Source organism: Myxine glutinosa, chromosome 10, assembly GCF_964187855.1.
Source record: "Myxine glutinosa chromosome 10, kmMyxGlut1.1, whole genome shotgun sequence".
NCBI lineage: Eukaryota > Metazoa > Chordata > Myxini > Myxiniformes > Myxinidae > Myxine > Myxine glutinosa.
The window spans coordinates 62,384,243-62,400,902 of NC_136270.1; the positions used below are offsets into that span (position 1 = coordinate 62,384,243).

The following is a 16,660-nucleotide window of genomic DNA, read 5'->3' on the forward strand; positions in this document are numbered from 1 at the left end:
GACGTTGAAAAGATCAAAGAAAACTTTCCACCTTGGTCCATGAATCGCGATCTCTCCCTGCTCCCCCTCCCCTCCCCCTCCAACCTACTCAAATGGAGATGGTTACTTTGAGTCCTGAGAGGGCTCCGATCCACCTTCTGAAACCCGCATCTGGAGATAGCCAACGACATACATACACACACGAACACACTTGGTGTATCTTATTTTATTACATTCAGTGCAAGCCAATGACATAAACAAGAGAAGCTCAAAGCATGTGTAGATAAATGTTAAACTGTATAATTATAGCACTGGGAAGGCAATGGCAAACCACCCAGTATAATCCTTGCCAATAAACTGCTTTGGCAGCACCTGTAAAAAGTATGGTACAGGTTCGTTTGTTTAAAAGAAAATTCTTAACTGGCAGGGGTACCTGGCGTTGGTTCGAGGAAAAAAATTAAGAATGGGGGTGGGGGGTAGAAGAGCTGGCGGGCTGGAGTAAGGGGGAGGATAGGAGAGTTAAAGGGCCTGGGGAGTGGGGGGTTGGGGGGAAGGTTGGGGGTTGCGGGGAAGGCTGGGAGTGGGGGGTTGGGGGGAAGGTTGGGGGTTGCGGGGAAGGTTGGGACTGGGGAGTGGGGGGTTGGGGGGAAGGTTGGGCCTGGGGAGTGGGGGGTTGGGGGGAAGGCTGGGCCTGGGGAGTGGGGGGTTGGGGGGAAGGCTGGGTCAGGGAAGCACGGAGAGAAGCGCCGGAAGTTGGGCCGGATGACTACCATTGAACCCCACATGCCACAATTCGGGGGGGAGGGGGGGTGGTAAACCAGCCATAGAGTCTTTCCACTCGAACACAAAAACCCTGGGATAATAATGCACTGTATCACTCCACCAGGATCTGGACATGGAGGAACTACCAAAGCATGTATCAAGCCTCGGGAAAGCCCAAAACATGGTCATTCATCAACCGCAGAAAATGTCCGAATAAAGTCCCCTCAAGAAAGTGCCAATGCAGATATCCCCCGTTCCCATCCCCGCTCCTCCTCCAACACCCACAAACGACTCCTGTCGGGTTGGACAAAGGGAGGTGCCTGGCCCAAGTCCTTCACAAACGGGCAGGGTGAAACCAAAAAAATCCAAACAGGGAAACATGAAATGGTGAACCAAAAAAATCCAAACAGGGAAACATGAAATGGTGAAACCAAAAAAATCCAAACAGGGAAACATGAAATGGTGAACCAAAAAAATCCAAACAGGGAAACATGAAATGGTGAACCAAAAAAATCCAAACAGGGAAACATGAAATGGTGAACCAAAAAAATCCAAACAGGAAAACATGAAATGGTGAAACCAAAAAAATCCAAACAGGGAAACATGGAATGGTGAAACCCAAAAAATCCAAACAGGGAAACATGGAATGGTGAAACCAAAAAAATCCAAACAGGGAAACATGAAATGGTGAAACCCAAAAAATCCAAACAGGGAAACATGAAATGGTGAAACCAAAAAAATCCAAACAGGGAAACATGAAATGGTGAAACCAAAAAAATCCAAACAGGGAAACATGAAATGGTGAACCAAAAAAATCCAAACAGGGAAACATGAAATGGTGAAACCAAAAAAATCCAAACAGGGAAACATGAAATGGTGAAACCAAAAAAATCCAAACAGGGAAACATGAAATGGTGAAACCCAAAAAATCCAAACAGGGAAACATGAAATGGTGAAACCAAAAAAATCCAAACGGGGAAACATGAAATGGTGAAACCAAAAAAATCCAAACAGGGAAACATGAAATGGTGAAACCAAAAAAATCCAAACGGGGAAACATGAAATGGTGAAACCAAAAAAATCCAAACAGGGAAACATGAAATGGTGAACCAAAAAAATCCAAACAGGGAAACATGAAATGGTGAAACCAAAAAAATCCAAACAGGGAAACATGAAATGGTGAAACCAAAAAAATCCAAACAGGGAAACATGAAATGGTGAAACCCAAAAAATCCAAACAGGGAAACATGAAATGGTGAAACCCAAAAAATCCAAACAGGGAAACATGAAATGGTGAAACCAAAAAAATCCAAACAGGGAAACATGAAATGGTGAAACCAAAAAAATCCAAACAGGGAAACATGAAATGGTGAAACCAAAAAAATCCAAACAGGGAAACATGAAATGGTGAACCAAAAAAATCCAAACAGGGAAACATGAAATGGTGAAACCAAAAAAATCCAAACAGGGAAACATGAAATGGTGAAACCCAAAAAATCCAAACGGGGAAACATGAAATGGTGAAACCCAAAAAATCCAAACAGGGAAACATGAAATGGTGAAACCCAAAAAATCCAAACGGGGAAACATGAAATGGTGAAACCCAAAAAATCCAAACGGGGAAACATGAAATGGTGAAACCAAAAAAATCCAAACGGGGAAACATGAAATGGTGAAACCAAAAAAATCCAAACAGGGAAACATGAAATGGTGAACCCAAAAAATCCAAACAGGGAAACATGAAATGGTGAACCAAAAAAATCCAAACGGGGAAACATGAAATGGTGAACCAAAAAAATCCAAACGGGGAAACATGAAATGGTGAAACAAAAAAAATCCAAACGGGGAAACATGAAATGGTGAAACCAAAAAAATCCAAACGGGGAAACATGAAATGGTGAAACCAAAAAAATCCAAACGGGGAAACATGAAATGGTGAAACCAAAAAAATCCAAACGGGGAAACATGAAATGGTGAAACCAAAAAAATCCAAACAGGGAAACATGAAATGTTGAAACCAAAAAAATCCAAACAGGGAAACATGAAATGGTGAAACCCAAAAAATCCAAACAGGGAAACATGAAATGGTGAAACCAAAAAAATCCAAACAGGGAAACATGAAATGTTGAAACCAAAAAAATCCAAACAGGGAAACATGAAATGGTGAAACCCAAAAAATCCAAACAGGGAAACATGAAATGGTGAAACCCAAAAAATCCAAACAGGGAAACATTAAATGGTGAAACCAAAAAAATCCAAACGGGGAAACATGAAATGGTTAAACCAAAAAAATCCAAACAGGGAAACATGAAATGGTGAAACCCAAAAAATCCAAATGGGGAAACATGAAATGGTTAAACCAAAAAAATCCAAACGGGGAAACATGAAATGGTTAAACCAAAAAAATCCAAACGGGGAAACATGAAATGGTGAAACCCAAAAAATCCAAACGGGGAAACATGAAATGGTGAAACCAAAAAAATCCAAACAGGGAAACATGAAATGGTGAAATCAAAAAAATTGAAGGTTTAACTCTGACAAGAATAAACAAAGCAAGGAAAAATCTCGAAAAACAACAACAATTCTCACACGTCTCACAGCCCCCAACTCGGGAGGGAAACAATAAGGAGAAAGAACTCAAACCCACCGTCAGGAGGGGGTGGGAAAAGGGTGACGTCGAGGCCACGCCCACAAACCGCCACAATATATATTTGAATTTAATTTAGCGATATCATCATTAGCCATCGTCATAAAAAACCAAGTAGCCCATGTTCAACAATAGGTTCTTTTTTGACAATGTGTCATGTTTGGTCGCAATTTCCCCAGTAGTTTTGAGAGAGATTGGTGTTTCACACGGACAGACACACAGAAAATGAGTTTTATTTACAACACATAAGTTTGTCTTATAAATAAAACTTTATAAGTTTGTTATCAATTGAATCCTGTCTTTTCGAAAATGAATAAGTGTGTTTCTACCTGGACTGCAAACTCTAGTCCATGTGGGCTGGTGCAAGGCCCCAAATGGATGGGCGTGTGCTACACAAGCTTCTTCGCCGACTTCCGGTGACGAATCACTACCACTGAGTGGACTTAAACCTTGTGGTAATCCCTCCTGCAAGCATGGCCTGCCTGGTGATTTACGTAATCGACGTCTGCAATTGGAAATTTGCTGTGCGTCAGTAACGGTAACCTTCGGCAAAAGACATCTTCACGAAATGAGAACACACAAAGCTTGTGCGTACCATATTTACATACGAGCTGGATGTATCAGGTAGACTTCCTTGAGGAAGACACCTTATCTGGAATAATTGCTTCTGAACATTGATGGGAAGTCGTGTGAGCTGAGAGGGCAATTATGAATATATTATAATTGGTTCCGAGGCCACATGAGAAATTATACTAGATTTTTGCATCTATTGCTAAAAGGAGGAGTGTGTGTTTTATATTTCAATCCACTGTGACCGCTAATTGTAGCATATTAACAGGAAATAATAGGAAATCCAGACCTCTCGATCCATGGATATTTGTCGTATTTCTATATTTCCGTGAGTGCGATTTGCATTCAGGAACACAACAATTATGGTTAACATTTTTGAAATTACCGTTCTTTTGTTTAATGCTGAAATTCGTGTTTACAAGACAATTTCACTTGCAGATTCCGGGCTATCAACGGCAGGCACCTCCAAGGTATCTTTCAGGCTGAACTTCAGGTTTCGAAATCCCAAAAACCAAATAATTGGAACATTTTTATTGAAGAGAAATCGAAGAAGTTTAATTTTCTTTTAATCAGAAAATAGAGAATTCACAAAAATCATTCATAAAAGTATTTTAGTATTTCGTTTTTGACACAAACATGTGAAGGAACAGCTTGACTGTTTAACCGAAAGGCCAAACGACTCCATTTCTATCATTCATAGTAATTGATCAGTTCCATGTGACTACGTGATGACATCATTGGTACTTGAACTCGATTTCAAGTGGAATGCCAAGGACAGGCCAGTATGTGATACAAGCAATAATATGATTACTTGGCCCTTTGACATTGAGAACACATCCCCAGTTTGTTATTTGTTTTTTCAATTACAACTGATGCAATAAATTCTTCATTTTCATTCCTGCATGCAAGACCATATCCTCAAGGACTAGAGGTGAGAAACATTAACTTGTAATGATGCCTCACTTGATTAACTGGTATAGATGCTTTATGAAAAAGCTTTTTAACACCAATTGATCAAGAATTGATGATAAAAAGAAACTGTTAATTGTCAACAAAAAGGCACAGGTTTCAATCTCCCAGTGGTTAAAACCACTGACTTGTTTGGTATCATTTTGTTACTCTTTACTCCTCCAATCAAGGCTCAGGGAGGGGTTAGTCAAATTCAGGGCAATCATGCAAAAAGCATCTTTTTGTTCAACTCTGACCATCAGAATATTTCCAAGAAGGAAGATTGGAGCCATTGATTAAAACAAAAAGGAGGCCAAAATAGCCACAGGTCCATTCAATGGAAGAGTAAGACGAATTTAGGCCCTGGGACTCGATAATCGATCAAGGCCTTGTTGTCGATGGATATCGGTGAGAGTCATGTGTGTCAGAGCAGTGACGGCCCATGCGCATATTCCATGATGCATCGTATGTAAGCCTTGTGCAATGTTGAGGACAGATCAGTTGAAGGAGGAATATGCACACTTGAATGTTCTTATGAAAGTGTTGAATGCAATTACTTGTGATCCAGTCCAGGTAATGATCCTGGGAGACTGCTATCCTTTGTTACGTAGCTCGGAACTGAAATCGCTAACTTTTCGATCCCCAGATCACCTGAATCTTGAGTATTTGGTGGATTTATGGAGGGAATTGATAAGGAGGTATTCTCAATTGTAGTAATTAACTCCTGGTCTGCATCCTTGTGCATGCCTTGATACGGTTCCTCCATAAAACTGTCGTCATCATGATGTCGTTGAAACATTATGGACCGCTGGCGCTTTCGATTGACTACAAACACAGCAATGGCTAAAAGCACCACCGCGACAATGACGAGAGCGACTGTTGCTTGACTTGTTTTGCTGAAACCTTTCATAGCTTCAGCATTGCTCGGTCCAGCAGATGTCTTCCCGGAAGAACACTGTGAGGTAGCGGGCTTCGGGCAATAGCCAACCTGGAAGATTGAGAGACAACCTCTTAAGTGTTACAAGTGAGAGACCCTTAAGGACCTCAGTAGACAACCTCTTAAGCGTTAGAAGTGAGAGCCCCCAAAGGACCTCAGTAAATAACCTCTTAAGCGTTAGAAGTGACAGACCCTTGAAGACCTCAGTAGACAACGTCTTAAGCGTTAGAAGTGAGAGACCCTTGAAGACCTCAGTAGATAACCTCTTAAGCGTTAGAAGTGAGAGACCCTTGAAGACCTCAGTAGATAACCTCTTAAGCGTTAGAAGTGACAGCCCCCTAAGGACCTCAATAGACAACCTCTTAAGCGTTAGAAGTGAGAGACCATTAAGGACCTCAGTAGTCCACCACTTAGATATGATGTGTGAATTGGTGATTTGGGTCATTCTACTTTATCAAATGTGTTTGATCTAGCTTGTTATAAATGTGGTCTGCAGGTTGCATCATTGCTGAGGTGTGGTTGTACCACTGATTGTACCACTACCCTGTCTCCTTCACCCATCAATGTGTCTCCTAGTCTCACTCTTATGGTCTTGATGGCCCTTAAATCGACCACTCGAGCTGAAGAAATTGTTCAGATCTCTCTAGAATCGACGATTTATTTCGCTCCCTATAATCCACTATACTGTATCGTTCTCTCATTTGGTACCTTGGGCAAACATAATATTTGCCCAAACCTACAGTCACGTGAAAAAGTAAGTACACCCCATGTAAAGTTTTGACTTTTTCAACATATTTCAACATACAGCTATTTGATCTTCATTTCAACAATATTGTTGCGGATATGAGATTGGCCTCCATCCATATCCGCTTGTAAATATTCCCCTATTTCCCCAATACTTCCCAACTATCCCCAATCCCCCATTCCCTAGTCCCATTTTCTGTAAACAACACTCTGTAGACCCGACCTCCCCCTATTTCCCCCATTAAATGTCGCATCCAGGTCCACCGCATCTCACGTAGACAACTATAGGACATCTTGCTAGTTATTCTTAGTCTATGTCAGTTAAGGACTCGTTTCCATTAATTCTGACTCTTCGTTGCACCAGAATGTGATTGTATGGCACCGTTAGGAAGTTTAGGACCTCCCAATACCTCCCCGCAGCTCTTCCTCACGGTTCAACAACAACAACAACAACAGCGGCGGCGGCGCGGGGAGTGGGCGTCCTCACTCCGGCTTGGTTGGTAGGGGGTGTTGAAAGGGCACCAAGCCTTTCCAACGAGCCGCCATCGAGCATGTGCTCGACGGGGTTACCACGTAGGGGCTCGCTGTCAGCTCCTCGTCAAGGGCGGAGCCGGGTAACCCCCGCACCCAATAGAAGCGGCGGACCGATCCCATCTGGGGCGGAGCCAACGAGCCGAGGGCGTGTCACTCCCCGCTGAGCATGCGCAGGAAGAGGGAGGTGACGTCAGATGCGCCCTCAGCTTGGAGAGAGAAGGACGCCACCTCCGAGCGCTGCAATACCTCCCCGCATCTCTGGACTGGACCGGGCTTGATTCTGTCCCTGAGCCAAGGTGCACCTTGCGCTATCGACTGCCTGTCCTTCCCTGCCATCAATCCCTGTGTAAGTCAGTCTTGTTCCGTTTGTCTGTGGTCTGTCGGGGATAAGATAAGATTGTGTCTAAGTGCCTATCTCTTCTGTGCTTTACCTCATACCTTGTAATCTACCCCTTTTCTCCCCCACCAATTATATCCTCCTCCGGAGGTCTTGAGAACTGTACCCCTTGCGTCGTTTCATCTATCCCAGTCGTTGTGTCCTTTCCTTCATTGATTTAGCGTAGCGCGATTTGGCCAACGTTCGAGTGGAATCGGTTGAGTTGCGGGTAATCGGGTAAACTGTGCGAACACGGCGGCCATTCCGCTCGGCCCATCATAACATCTGAAGCCGTGTCCGTAACAATATTGATAGATAAAGGTGATATAATATAACAAATATCATGAAACATTTACATTTTGTAGTCCATTGTATAATTTAAATAAGCATAAATGCAAATTTCGCATGTGGAAAAAGTTAGTACACCCTTGGCTCTAATAGGTGGTATTGCCCCCTTTGGCAGAAACAACCTCAAGTAGGCGTTTCTTATAACTGTCTACCAGTCTCTGACATCGACTGGGAGAAATTTTTGCCCACTCCTCCATGCAGAATTCTTTCAGTTGTGTGATGTTTGAGGGGTTTCTTGCATGCACAGCTCGTTTGAAATCCCCCCAAAACATCTCGATGGGATTTAGATCCAGGCTTTGACTTGGCCATTCCAGAACCCTCCATTTCTTTCTTTTCAGCCATTCCTTGGTGGATTTACTGGTATGTTTAGGGTCATTGTCATGTTGCAAGGTCCACCTTCGGTTGAGCTTCAACTTTCCGACAGATGGCCTCACATTATCCTCAAGCACCCTCTGGTACAATGAAGAATTCATAGTGGATTCTATGATGGTGAGCTGCCCAGGCCCTGATGCAGCAAAGCTGCCCCAAACCATAATATTTCCACCACCATGCTTTACAGTTGGTATCAGGTTCTTGTGGTCAAATGCTGTCTTTGGTTTTTGCCAAACATGTCTTCTGGTACTGCGGCCAAATAGCTCTACCTTTGACTCATCTGTCCAGAGCACATTGTTCCAGAAGTGCTGGACTTTGCCTCGGTGTTCATTGGCAAACTTTAGTCTTGCCCTGATGTTCTTTCTGGACAGCAAAGGTTTCCGCCTGGCACACCTCCCATGTAGATCAAATTTGTGCAGCCTCTTTCTAATGGTAGACTTGTGCACTTTGACATCAACAGTGGCAAGAGCTACCTGTAGGTCCCGTGATGACATTCTGGGGTTCTTAGAGACTTATTTCAGCATCTTGCAGTCTGCTCTCGGGGTGAACTTGCTGGGGCGGCCTGGTCTGAACAAGTTGGCAGTTGTTTGGAATCTTCTCCACTTCTAGATGATCTTCTGGACAGTCGAATGATTGATTTCAAATTGTTTGGAGATCTTTTTAAATCCCTTCCCAGATTCGTAGGCATCTATATGTTGGAACCCATCTGTGGATCGGTCCCATCGGCCGATGGGTCTGACCCATCTGTGGATGCACGAGAAATGACAATGCAGACCCATCGGCCGATGGGTCTGCGCCATCTGCGGATGTGTTGTTCACCTTGAAGGAATGTGTATGCATCAATGGTGGATGAGTATGTTTATTTGAAATGTTTATTCAAATATATTTTTGAAATTATTTTTGAAATTTGAAATTTGAAATGTTTATAAAGCAGTCCGTGACATGTGGTTTGTCGATAACCGTTTGTCGATAAGATAAAAATAAGATAATGTCGCTCCATTTAAAAACGCTGGTCTACTTCGCTGGTGGCACTGGCAGACTCAGCTCTCCATTGTTTATATAGCAATCGGTCTGGTGCTCCTGCCTCACACCTAGCCCGTCTTCACGCTGTTGAAACCAAAGCGTTCAGAATCATTGGAATCTCCCGCGATGAAGCTAACTCCAAGGGCCTTTCACTCACTCACCGCAGGCAGGTTGGTGGTCTTTCTGTCTTCTACCGACTCCTCTCTGGCCTTGCTCCCCCAGCCCTCTCTGGGCTCTGTCCCCCAAATATTCCTACAGGTCGCACAAGATCTGCCTACAACCCTCTTATGGTTAAACTGCCAAAATCAAGACTTTCTGCTCACCTTCACTCCTTCATTCCTCTTTTCTCCCACCTCTGGAACAAACTCCCTCACTCTCTTCAATCCCACTGCACCCTCCAGGTCTTTAAAACAGCTGTTCACCACCATCTCTTATCCTCCCCCATCCAAAACCTTGATCTTTTCTACCCCCGCTAATTTCGGTCCCCTTGTGTTTTATACCTCTCCCCCCCGCCCTCCCCCTCCCACGCCTCCTGCCCCCAAGCCCTCTCCCTCCCACACTTCTCCCTGCTCTCAAATGTTGTGGTTGTGTGCTTCCCCTTCTCTCCCCATCTTGTCTTCCGCTCCCTCTTTTTGTGTGTTTTGTTTGTCTGGTTGATTTGTTTGTGAAATAAATGTTAGCTCTTTCACGAGCCTCGATTCATCATACAACAAAAAAAAAAAAAAAAAATTCCTGGCATTTTATATAGCAACACATTCCTTCAAGGTGAACAACACATCCGCAGATGGCGCAGACCCATCGGCCGATGGGTCTGCATTGTCATTTCTCGTGCATCCACAGATGGGTCAGACCAATCGGCCGATGGGACTGATCCACAGATGGGTTCCAACATATAACCTTCTTTCTGAAGGCCTCAGAGAGCTCTTTTGATCTCGGCATGGTGACGCCGCACACTTCAACAACAAAGAGCAAACCAAACTAAATGTCTGAGGTTTAAATAAGACAGGTTCCTCCAAGATCTTCTCTAACGATGTTCTAATCATTTGCACCTGAGCTGGTGCACCTGATTCTAATTTTAGGTATTTGAAGTAGTGATAAATGTCGGGGTGTACTTACTTTTTCCACATGCGAAATTTGCATTTATGTTTATTTAAATTATACAATTGACTACAAAATGTAAATGTTTCATGATATTTGTTATATTATATCACCTTTATCTATCAATATTGTTGAAATGAAGATCAAATAGCTGTATGTTGAAATATGTTGAAAAAGTCAAAACTTTACATGGGGTGTACTTACTTTTTCACGTGACTGTAGGTTAGGGCAAATATTATGTTTCCCCAAGGTACCAAATGAGAGAACGATACAGTATCGTGGATTATAGGGAGCGAAATAAACCGTCGATTCTAGAGAGATCTGAACAATTTCTTTAGCTCGAGTGGTCGATTTAAGGGCCATCAAGACCATAAGAGTGAGAATAGGAGACACATTGATGGGTGAAGGAGACAGGGCACATGTGAGCACATGGCCTGGAGCAACACACACAATCTGGAGACAAAACCACAAAATAAATGCACAAAAACATGTGAATACACCCAGGAGACGATCGTACAGGGGAGAAATGACATTATCAGGAATGGTTTCCTTGGATTTGGAAGCAAGTCTCCTGGAGTGAAATACATATGTGTCCATACATGAAGTTTACTGGAGCTGTAGATGTTAAAATCACATGCATTGTATTTCCTTTTATTACCGATTCCCCCTCCCAGTAATTTTGCTCTGAATTCCTCCCGATCGCGCATGCGCATAGTAAAGTATTTTTTTCAGTCTGCGTCTGTCTGCTGATCAATCAAACAAAATTGAAAATCTTTCCAAACAAGGGACTTACTGTTTTTAGGGATGTCGTAAGGGGCACAAACATGCACAAATAACTAATTTAACGTGTTAAATACAGTGGTGTAAAAAACGGTACATTAACGGTGGTAAGATAAAAAAAATTGAATGCCTTCAAAAGCCTTATTTTATTTCAATATAATGATTATATACAGTACTTGAACAATGAAGAACACAAATCTCCACCTTGGCTCTTTAAAAAACCTCCCGTTTAGCAGTACTTGGAAACCTGGTGTTGGCTTAATGATTAAGTTGGTTGCCTTAAGATCTTTTGATCTTGATTTAGGATCTTGATTATGAACCCTGTTGTGCCGTGAAATAACACCAGATGGGTTGGCTCAGTCTGTCATCCCTCCGAGGTGTGGAAAATGAGTACCAGCCTACTGGGAACAGGAAGCACTGCACCAGCAGCCCAGCCGCCTTCCAGCAATGATGCAACAAGCAGCTCAGGCTGCATACCAAATAATTAAGCAGTATTGGAAAATATTTATGCCGTCTCATTCCCTGAGAGCAGTCACTGTGATTCGGCATTCAAGTTATCATGCCCTGAGGGTAGAGTCACTTAGATTGGGCATTCACACAGTCTCATGCCCTGAGGGCAGAGTCACTGTGATTCGGCATTCACAGTCTCATGCCCTGAGGGCAGAGTCACTGTGATTTGGCATTCATGCTATCTAATGCCCTGAGGGCAGAGTCACTGTTAGATTGGGCATTCACACCGTCTCATGCCCTGAGGGCAGAGTCACTGTTAGATTGGGCATTCACACAGTCTCATGCCCTGAGGGCAGAGTCACTGTGATTCGGCATTCACAGTCTCATGCCCTGAGGGCAGAGTCACTGTGATTTGGCATTCATGCTATCTAATGCCCTGAGGGCAGAGTCACTGTTAGATTGGGCATTCACACCGTCTCATGCCCTGAGGGCAGAGTCACTGTGATTTGGCATTCATGCTATCTAATGCCCTGAGGGCAGAGTCACTGTTAGATTGGGCATTCACACCGTCTCATGCCCTGAGGGCAGAGTCACTGTTAGATTGGGCATTCACACAGTCTCATGCCCTGAGGGCAGAGTCACTGTGATTCGGCATTCACAGTCTCATGCCCTGAGGGCAGAGTCACTGTGATTTGGCATTCATGCTATCTAATGCCCTGAGGGCAGAGTCACTGTTAGATTGGGCATTCACACAGTCTCATGCCCTGAGAGCATAGTCACTGTGATTCGGCATTCATGCTATCTCATGCCCTGAGGGCAGAGTCACTGTTCGATTGGGCATTTGGCCAAATATGGCAACACCTAGCGCTGTTTGTTTCGTGCAAAACGCAAAGCAAGAGTTTAAAAGAGTCATGTTATTTTGCTCAAAACTGCATGGGGTGATGTGTTCTACGAACTCTTTAATTGTTCAATGAATTTAACAGGTTTGTTTCATGCCTTTGTTGAGCGTAACCAAACATCATGGTGTCAATATTGTTGTATGGGATATTAATCCTATGCACTTTATTATTGATCAAACCTCCATCTGTTTCTCTCCATTCTTGGGTACTCGTACTGCAATGGATCTTATTATGTTTCCTCTCCATACAATGTAGGAATACCTATTAAAACTCCGAGCGTTTTTCTTATTCGTACCCCCTCCCCCTCCCCCTCCCCCCGCCGCCCCCACCCTCCCTTGCTGTTTCCAGGTCCGAAAACTTTAAAATCAATGTTCTCTGCAACCATTGGTCCGATTGGCACGAATTTTTCAACAAGTGATTGGCTCGTCCTGTATAAATTTTTACTGCTAGTTACGACATCATAGGTCATGTGGTATGGGCACCATCTTGGAAAAAACCTTCAACTTTTCCCCTCTATCTCCAAAACGGCTCAATGAAAAAATGGAATCATGGCTCATTCTAAAGGACTCTGCATTGGGACCAAAAAATGTGTTTATTTAGGATATGAAAAGTGCTAACGTTATGAGGTTAGAATTCGACAAATAGAACCCTTGATCCCATGAATATATTTTTTTGTGAATGACCGAAGTGAATTTTTTTTTGAGAGTCCAAGCAATTTCGACGTCATAGATCACATGGTTCGGCCGCCATATTGTTTTTTTGTGAAAAACACTAAAAAACATTTTTCTCCGAAACGGCTGAACAGATCGAGCCCACCTTTGCATGCATGATCGCATATCCATGCCGAACAAAAAGTTCAGCCATCTTGACGTCACTGGTCACATGATTTAGGAGTTATGCCGTTTTGAAGCATAAAATTTAAAATCTATCTCCTCCCTCATTTTTGAAGATATCGAGTGGAAACCTTACCGATATATTCCCCATGTCAGGACGCTCAAATGGTCTTTTGGAATTTGTGTCAAGTCACATGGTTTGGCAGCGATAAATAATTGAACAAAAATCTTAAAACCTATCTCTTGAACTGCTGCATTGATTAACCTGAAACGTTAACGTAATGCACCTGTCATCAAGGGGAATAAGTGTTTAAAATCTTGACATGATTTGTTGTACGGTCTGGATTCCAGAAGTTGTTATTGTTGGAAGAAGAAGAAACTCTACATTTTGAACTCACCTGGAATGAAATTCAGGGCAGCTTATGCGATGGCGCGTTGTCCATCTGTCAGTCCTTTCGTCCATAAACACTTAAAACTTCTTCTCCGAAACCGCTGAAGGGATTGCGACCAAATTTGGCACAAATTATATTTGTTGTGTTGTGACTAAAGTTTGTTCACGGCATTAAAATAAATCGAGTCTAAGGGGGTTCACCGTGGGTCAAAGTGGATCCAGGTTTGAATCCCCAAAATAGGATTTAGCTTTTTCCTCTGAAACTACACACTATTTCGATGAAACTTGACCACAACCTTCATCACCCGAAGTTTGTTCACGGCATAAAAAAAAATCAAAGTCTAGGGGGATCTACGGGGGGTCAAAGTGAGTCCCTGTTTGCCCCCCAAAATAGGTATTTGCTTTCTTCTCAGAAACTACACACGCAATTTCTATGAAACTTCACCACAACCTTCATCACCCATGATGTACCAATGTTTGTTCAAGGAATTAGAAAAATTTGGGGTCTTAGGCTGTGGGAGGGAATGGAGCTATGGGAGGGGGGTGGGGGGTTGCCCCCCAAAATAGGTATTTTTTTGCTTGTTTGTTTAAAGTCTTATGATTATGTTGTTAGTATGATTCTTCAGTCTTCATCAATGATCTCTCCGACTCTCTTGAAAATCCTCTATCTCTTTGCTGATGACTCTACTCTCTGTCGCTCCATTCTTCATCCCTCAGATCGGCAGTCTGCAGCCTCCTCACTCTCTGCAGACCTGGACAAAATCACAGACTGAGCAAACAAGTGGAACATGTCTTTCAATCCTGACAAATCTCACACTCTTACCATGTCTCTCCGAAAAGACCGACTGGACAACCCTCCCATCTACTTTCTGAACAATCTTCTCCAAAAAGTTCTGTCACTCAATCTCTTGGGTCTCATTATCTGCCATGATCTTTCCTGGGAAAACCACATTTCAAATCTGGCCTCCAAAGCCAGTCGCCGACTGGGCATCCTCCGTCGTGCGAAGTCCTTCCTTGGCACACTTGAGCTCCTCACCACATACAAGGCTTTCATCCGCAGCTCAATGGAATACTGCTCTCCCCTCTGGGCTGGTGCTCCTGCCTCACACCTAGCTCGTCTTCACGCTGTTGAAACCAAAGCATTCAGAATCATTGGAATCTCCCGTGATGAAGCTAACTCCAAGGGCCTCTCACTCACTCACCGCAGGCAGGTTGGTGGTCTTTCCGTCTTCTACCGCCTCCTCTCTGGCTTTGCCTCCCCAGCTCTCCCTGGACTCTGTCCCGCAAATATTCCTACAGGTCGCACAAGATCTGCCTGCAACCCTCTTATGGCTAAACTGCCAAAATCAAGACTCTCTGCTCACCTTCACTCCTTCATTCCTCTTTTCTCCAGCCTCTGGAACAAACTCCCTCACTCTCTTCAATCCCACTCCACCCTCCAGGTCTTTAAAACAGCTGTTCGCCACCATCTCTTATCTTCCCCCATCCAAAACCTTGATCTTTTCTACCCCCGCAAATTTCACCCCAATTCCACTTTTTTGAAATACAAACCTGTCCTGGAAGTCCTTGGTGTCCTTGTGTTTTATACTTCTCCCTCCCCCCCCCCCTTCCCACGCCTCCTCCCCCCAAGCCCTCTCACTTCCACACATCTCCGTGCTCTCAAATGTTGTGTTTGTGTGCTTCCCCTTCTCTCGCCATCTTGTCTTCCGCTCCCTCTTTTTATATATTTTGTTTGTCTGGTTGATTTGTTTGTGAAGTAAATGTCAGCTCTTTCACGAGCCTCGATTCAGTATACAAAAAAAAAAAAAAAACAATCCTTAAATTTAAGTTCTGTCACTCAATCTCTTTGGTCTCACTACCTGCCATGATATTTCCTTGGAAAAACACATTTCCAAGCTGGCCTCCAAAGCCAGTCGCCGACTGGGCATCCTCCATCGTGCGAAGTCCTTCCTTGGCACACCTGAGCTCCTCACCACATACAAGGCTTTCATCCGCAGCTCAATGGAATACTGCTCTCCCCTCTGGGCCGGTGCTCCTGCCTCACACCTAGCTCGACTTCACGCTGTAGAAACCAAAGCTTTCAGAATCATTGGAATCTCCTGCGATGAAGCTAACTCCGAGGGCCTTTCACTCACTCACCGCAGGCAGGTTGGTGGTCTTTCTGTCTTCTACCAACTCCTCTCTGGCTTAGCTCCCCCAGCTCTGTCTGTGTTCTGTCCCCCAAATACTCCTACAGGTCGCACAAGATCTGCCAGAAACCCTCTTCTGGTGAAACTGCCAAAATCAAGACTCTCTGCTCACCTTCACTCCTTCATTCCTCTTTTCTCCCGCCTCTGGAACAAACTCCCCCACTCCCTTCAATCCCACTCATCCCTCCAGGTCTTTAAAACAGCTGTTCACCACCATCTCTTATCTTCCCCCATCCAAAACCTTGATCTTTTATACCCCAGTTAATTCACCCCAGATCCACTTTCCTCAAATTCCGAATTCTTTCCTGGAAGTCCTAGCTGTGTCCATGTGGTTTTTTTTTTTTACCTCTCCCACCCCCCACCCCTCTTCCCACGCCTCCTCCCCCCAAGCCCTCTCCCTCCCACAGATCTACCGTTGTCCCTGCTTTCAAATGTTGTACTTGTGTGCTTCCCCCTCTCTCCCAATCTTGTCTCCCGCTCCCTTTATTTCGTCTTATGTGTCCGTTTGTTTGTTTCGTGATTAATATTCGCTCTTACACGAGCCTCGATCTTGTAAACACAAAAAAAAGAAAAAAAGATTCTACATGCTGCCCTGGCTTCTAGCAACCATTGAAATTGGTTTAAAATACCCTTAATCGGTGCAGTATACTGTTTATTCTACCAGGTGAGCGCCAGGGGTATTGCCCCTATGTTTTCTTCTCGGGCTATGTGAATGATTGTACTCCTGTCATTTTTCGTATTCATTTCCTTTGAAAATCATTGTATCTGAAGTCGTTGGAC

At 43.7% G+C, this 16,660-nt stretch overlaps 1 protein-coding gene across 2 annotated transcripts in view; it reads right to left on the bottom strand.

Annotated features, from left to right (window-relative positions):
- Positions 1-4,446: 4,446 nt before the first annotated feature.
- The window catches only part of LOC137434168 (uncharacterized), a 43,037-nt gene continuing 30,823 nt past the window's right edge, over positions 4,447-16,660 (bottom strand). For both annotated transcript variants that reach the window (XM_068126897.2, XM_078786231.1), the window contains one exon: positions 4,447-5,894. In XM_068126897.2, the coding sequence (XP_067982998.2) occupies positions 5,460-5,894 (435 nt within the window). In that variant the 3' untranslated portion in view covers positions 4,447-5,459. The remainder of the gene's footprint in view (positions 5,895-16,660) is intronic.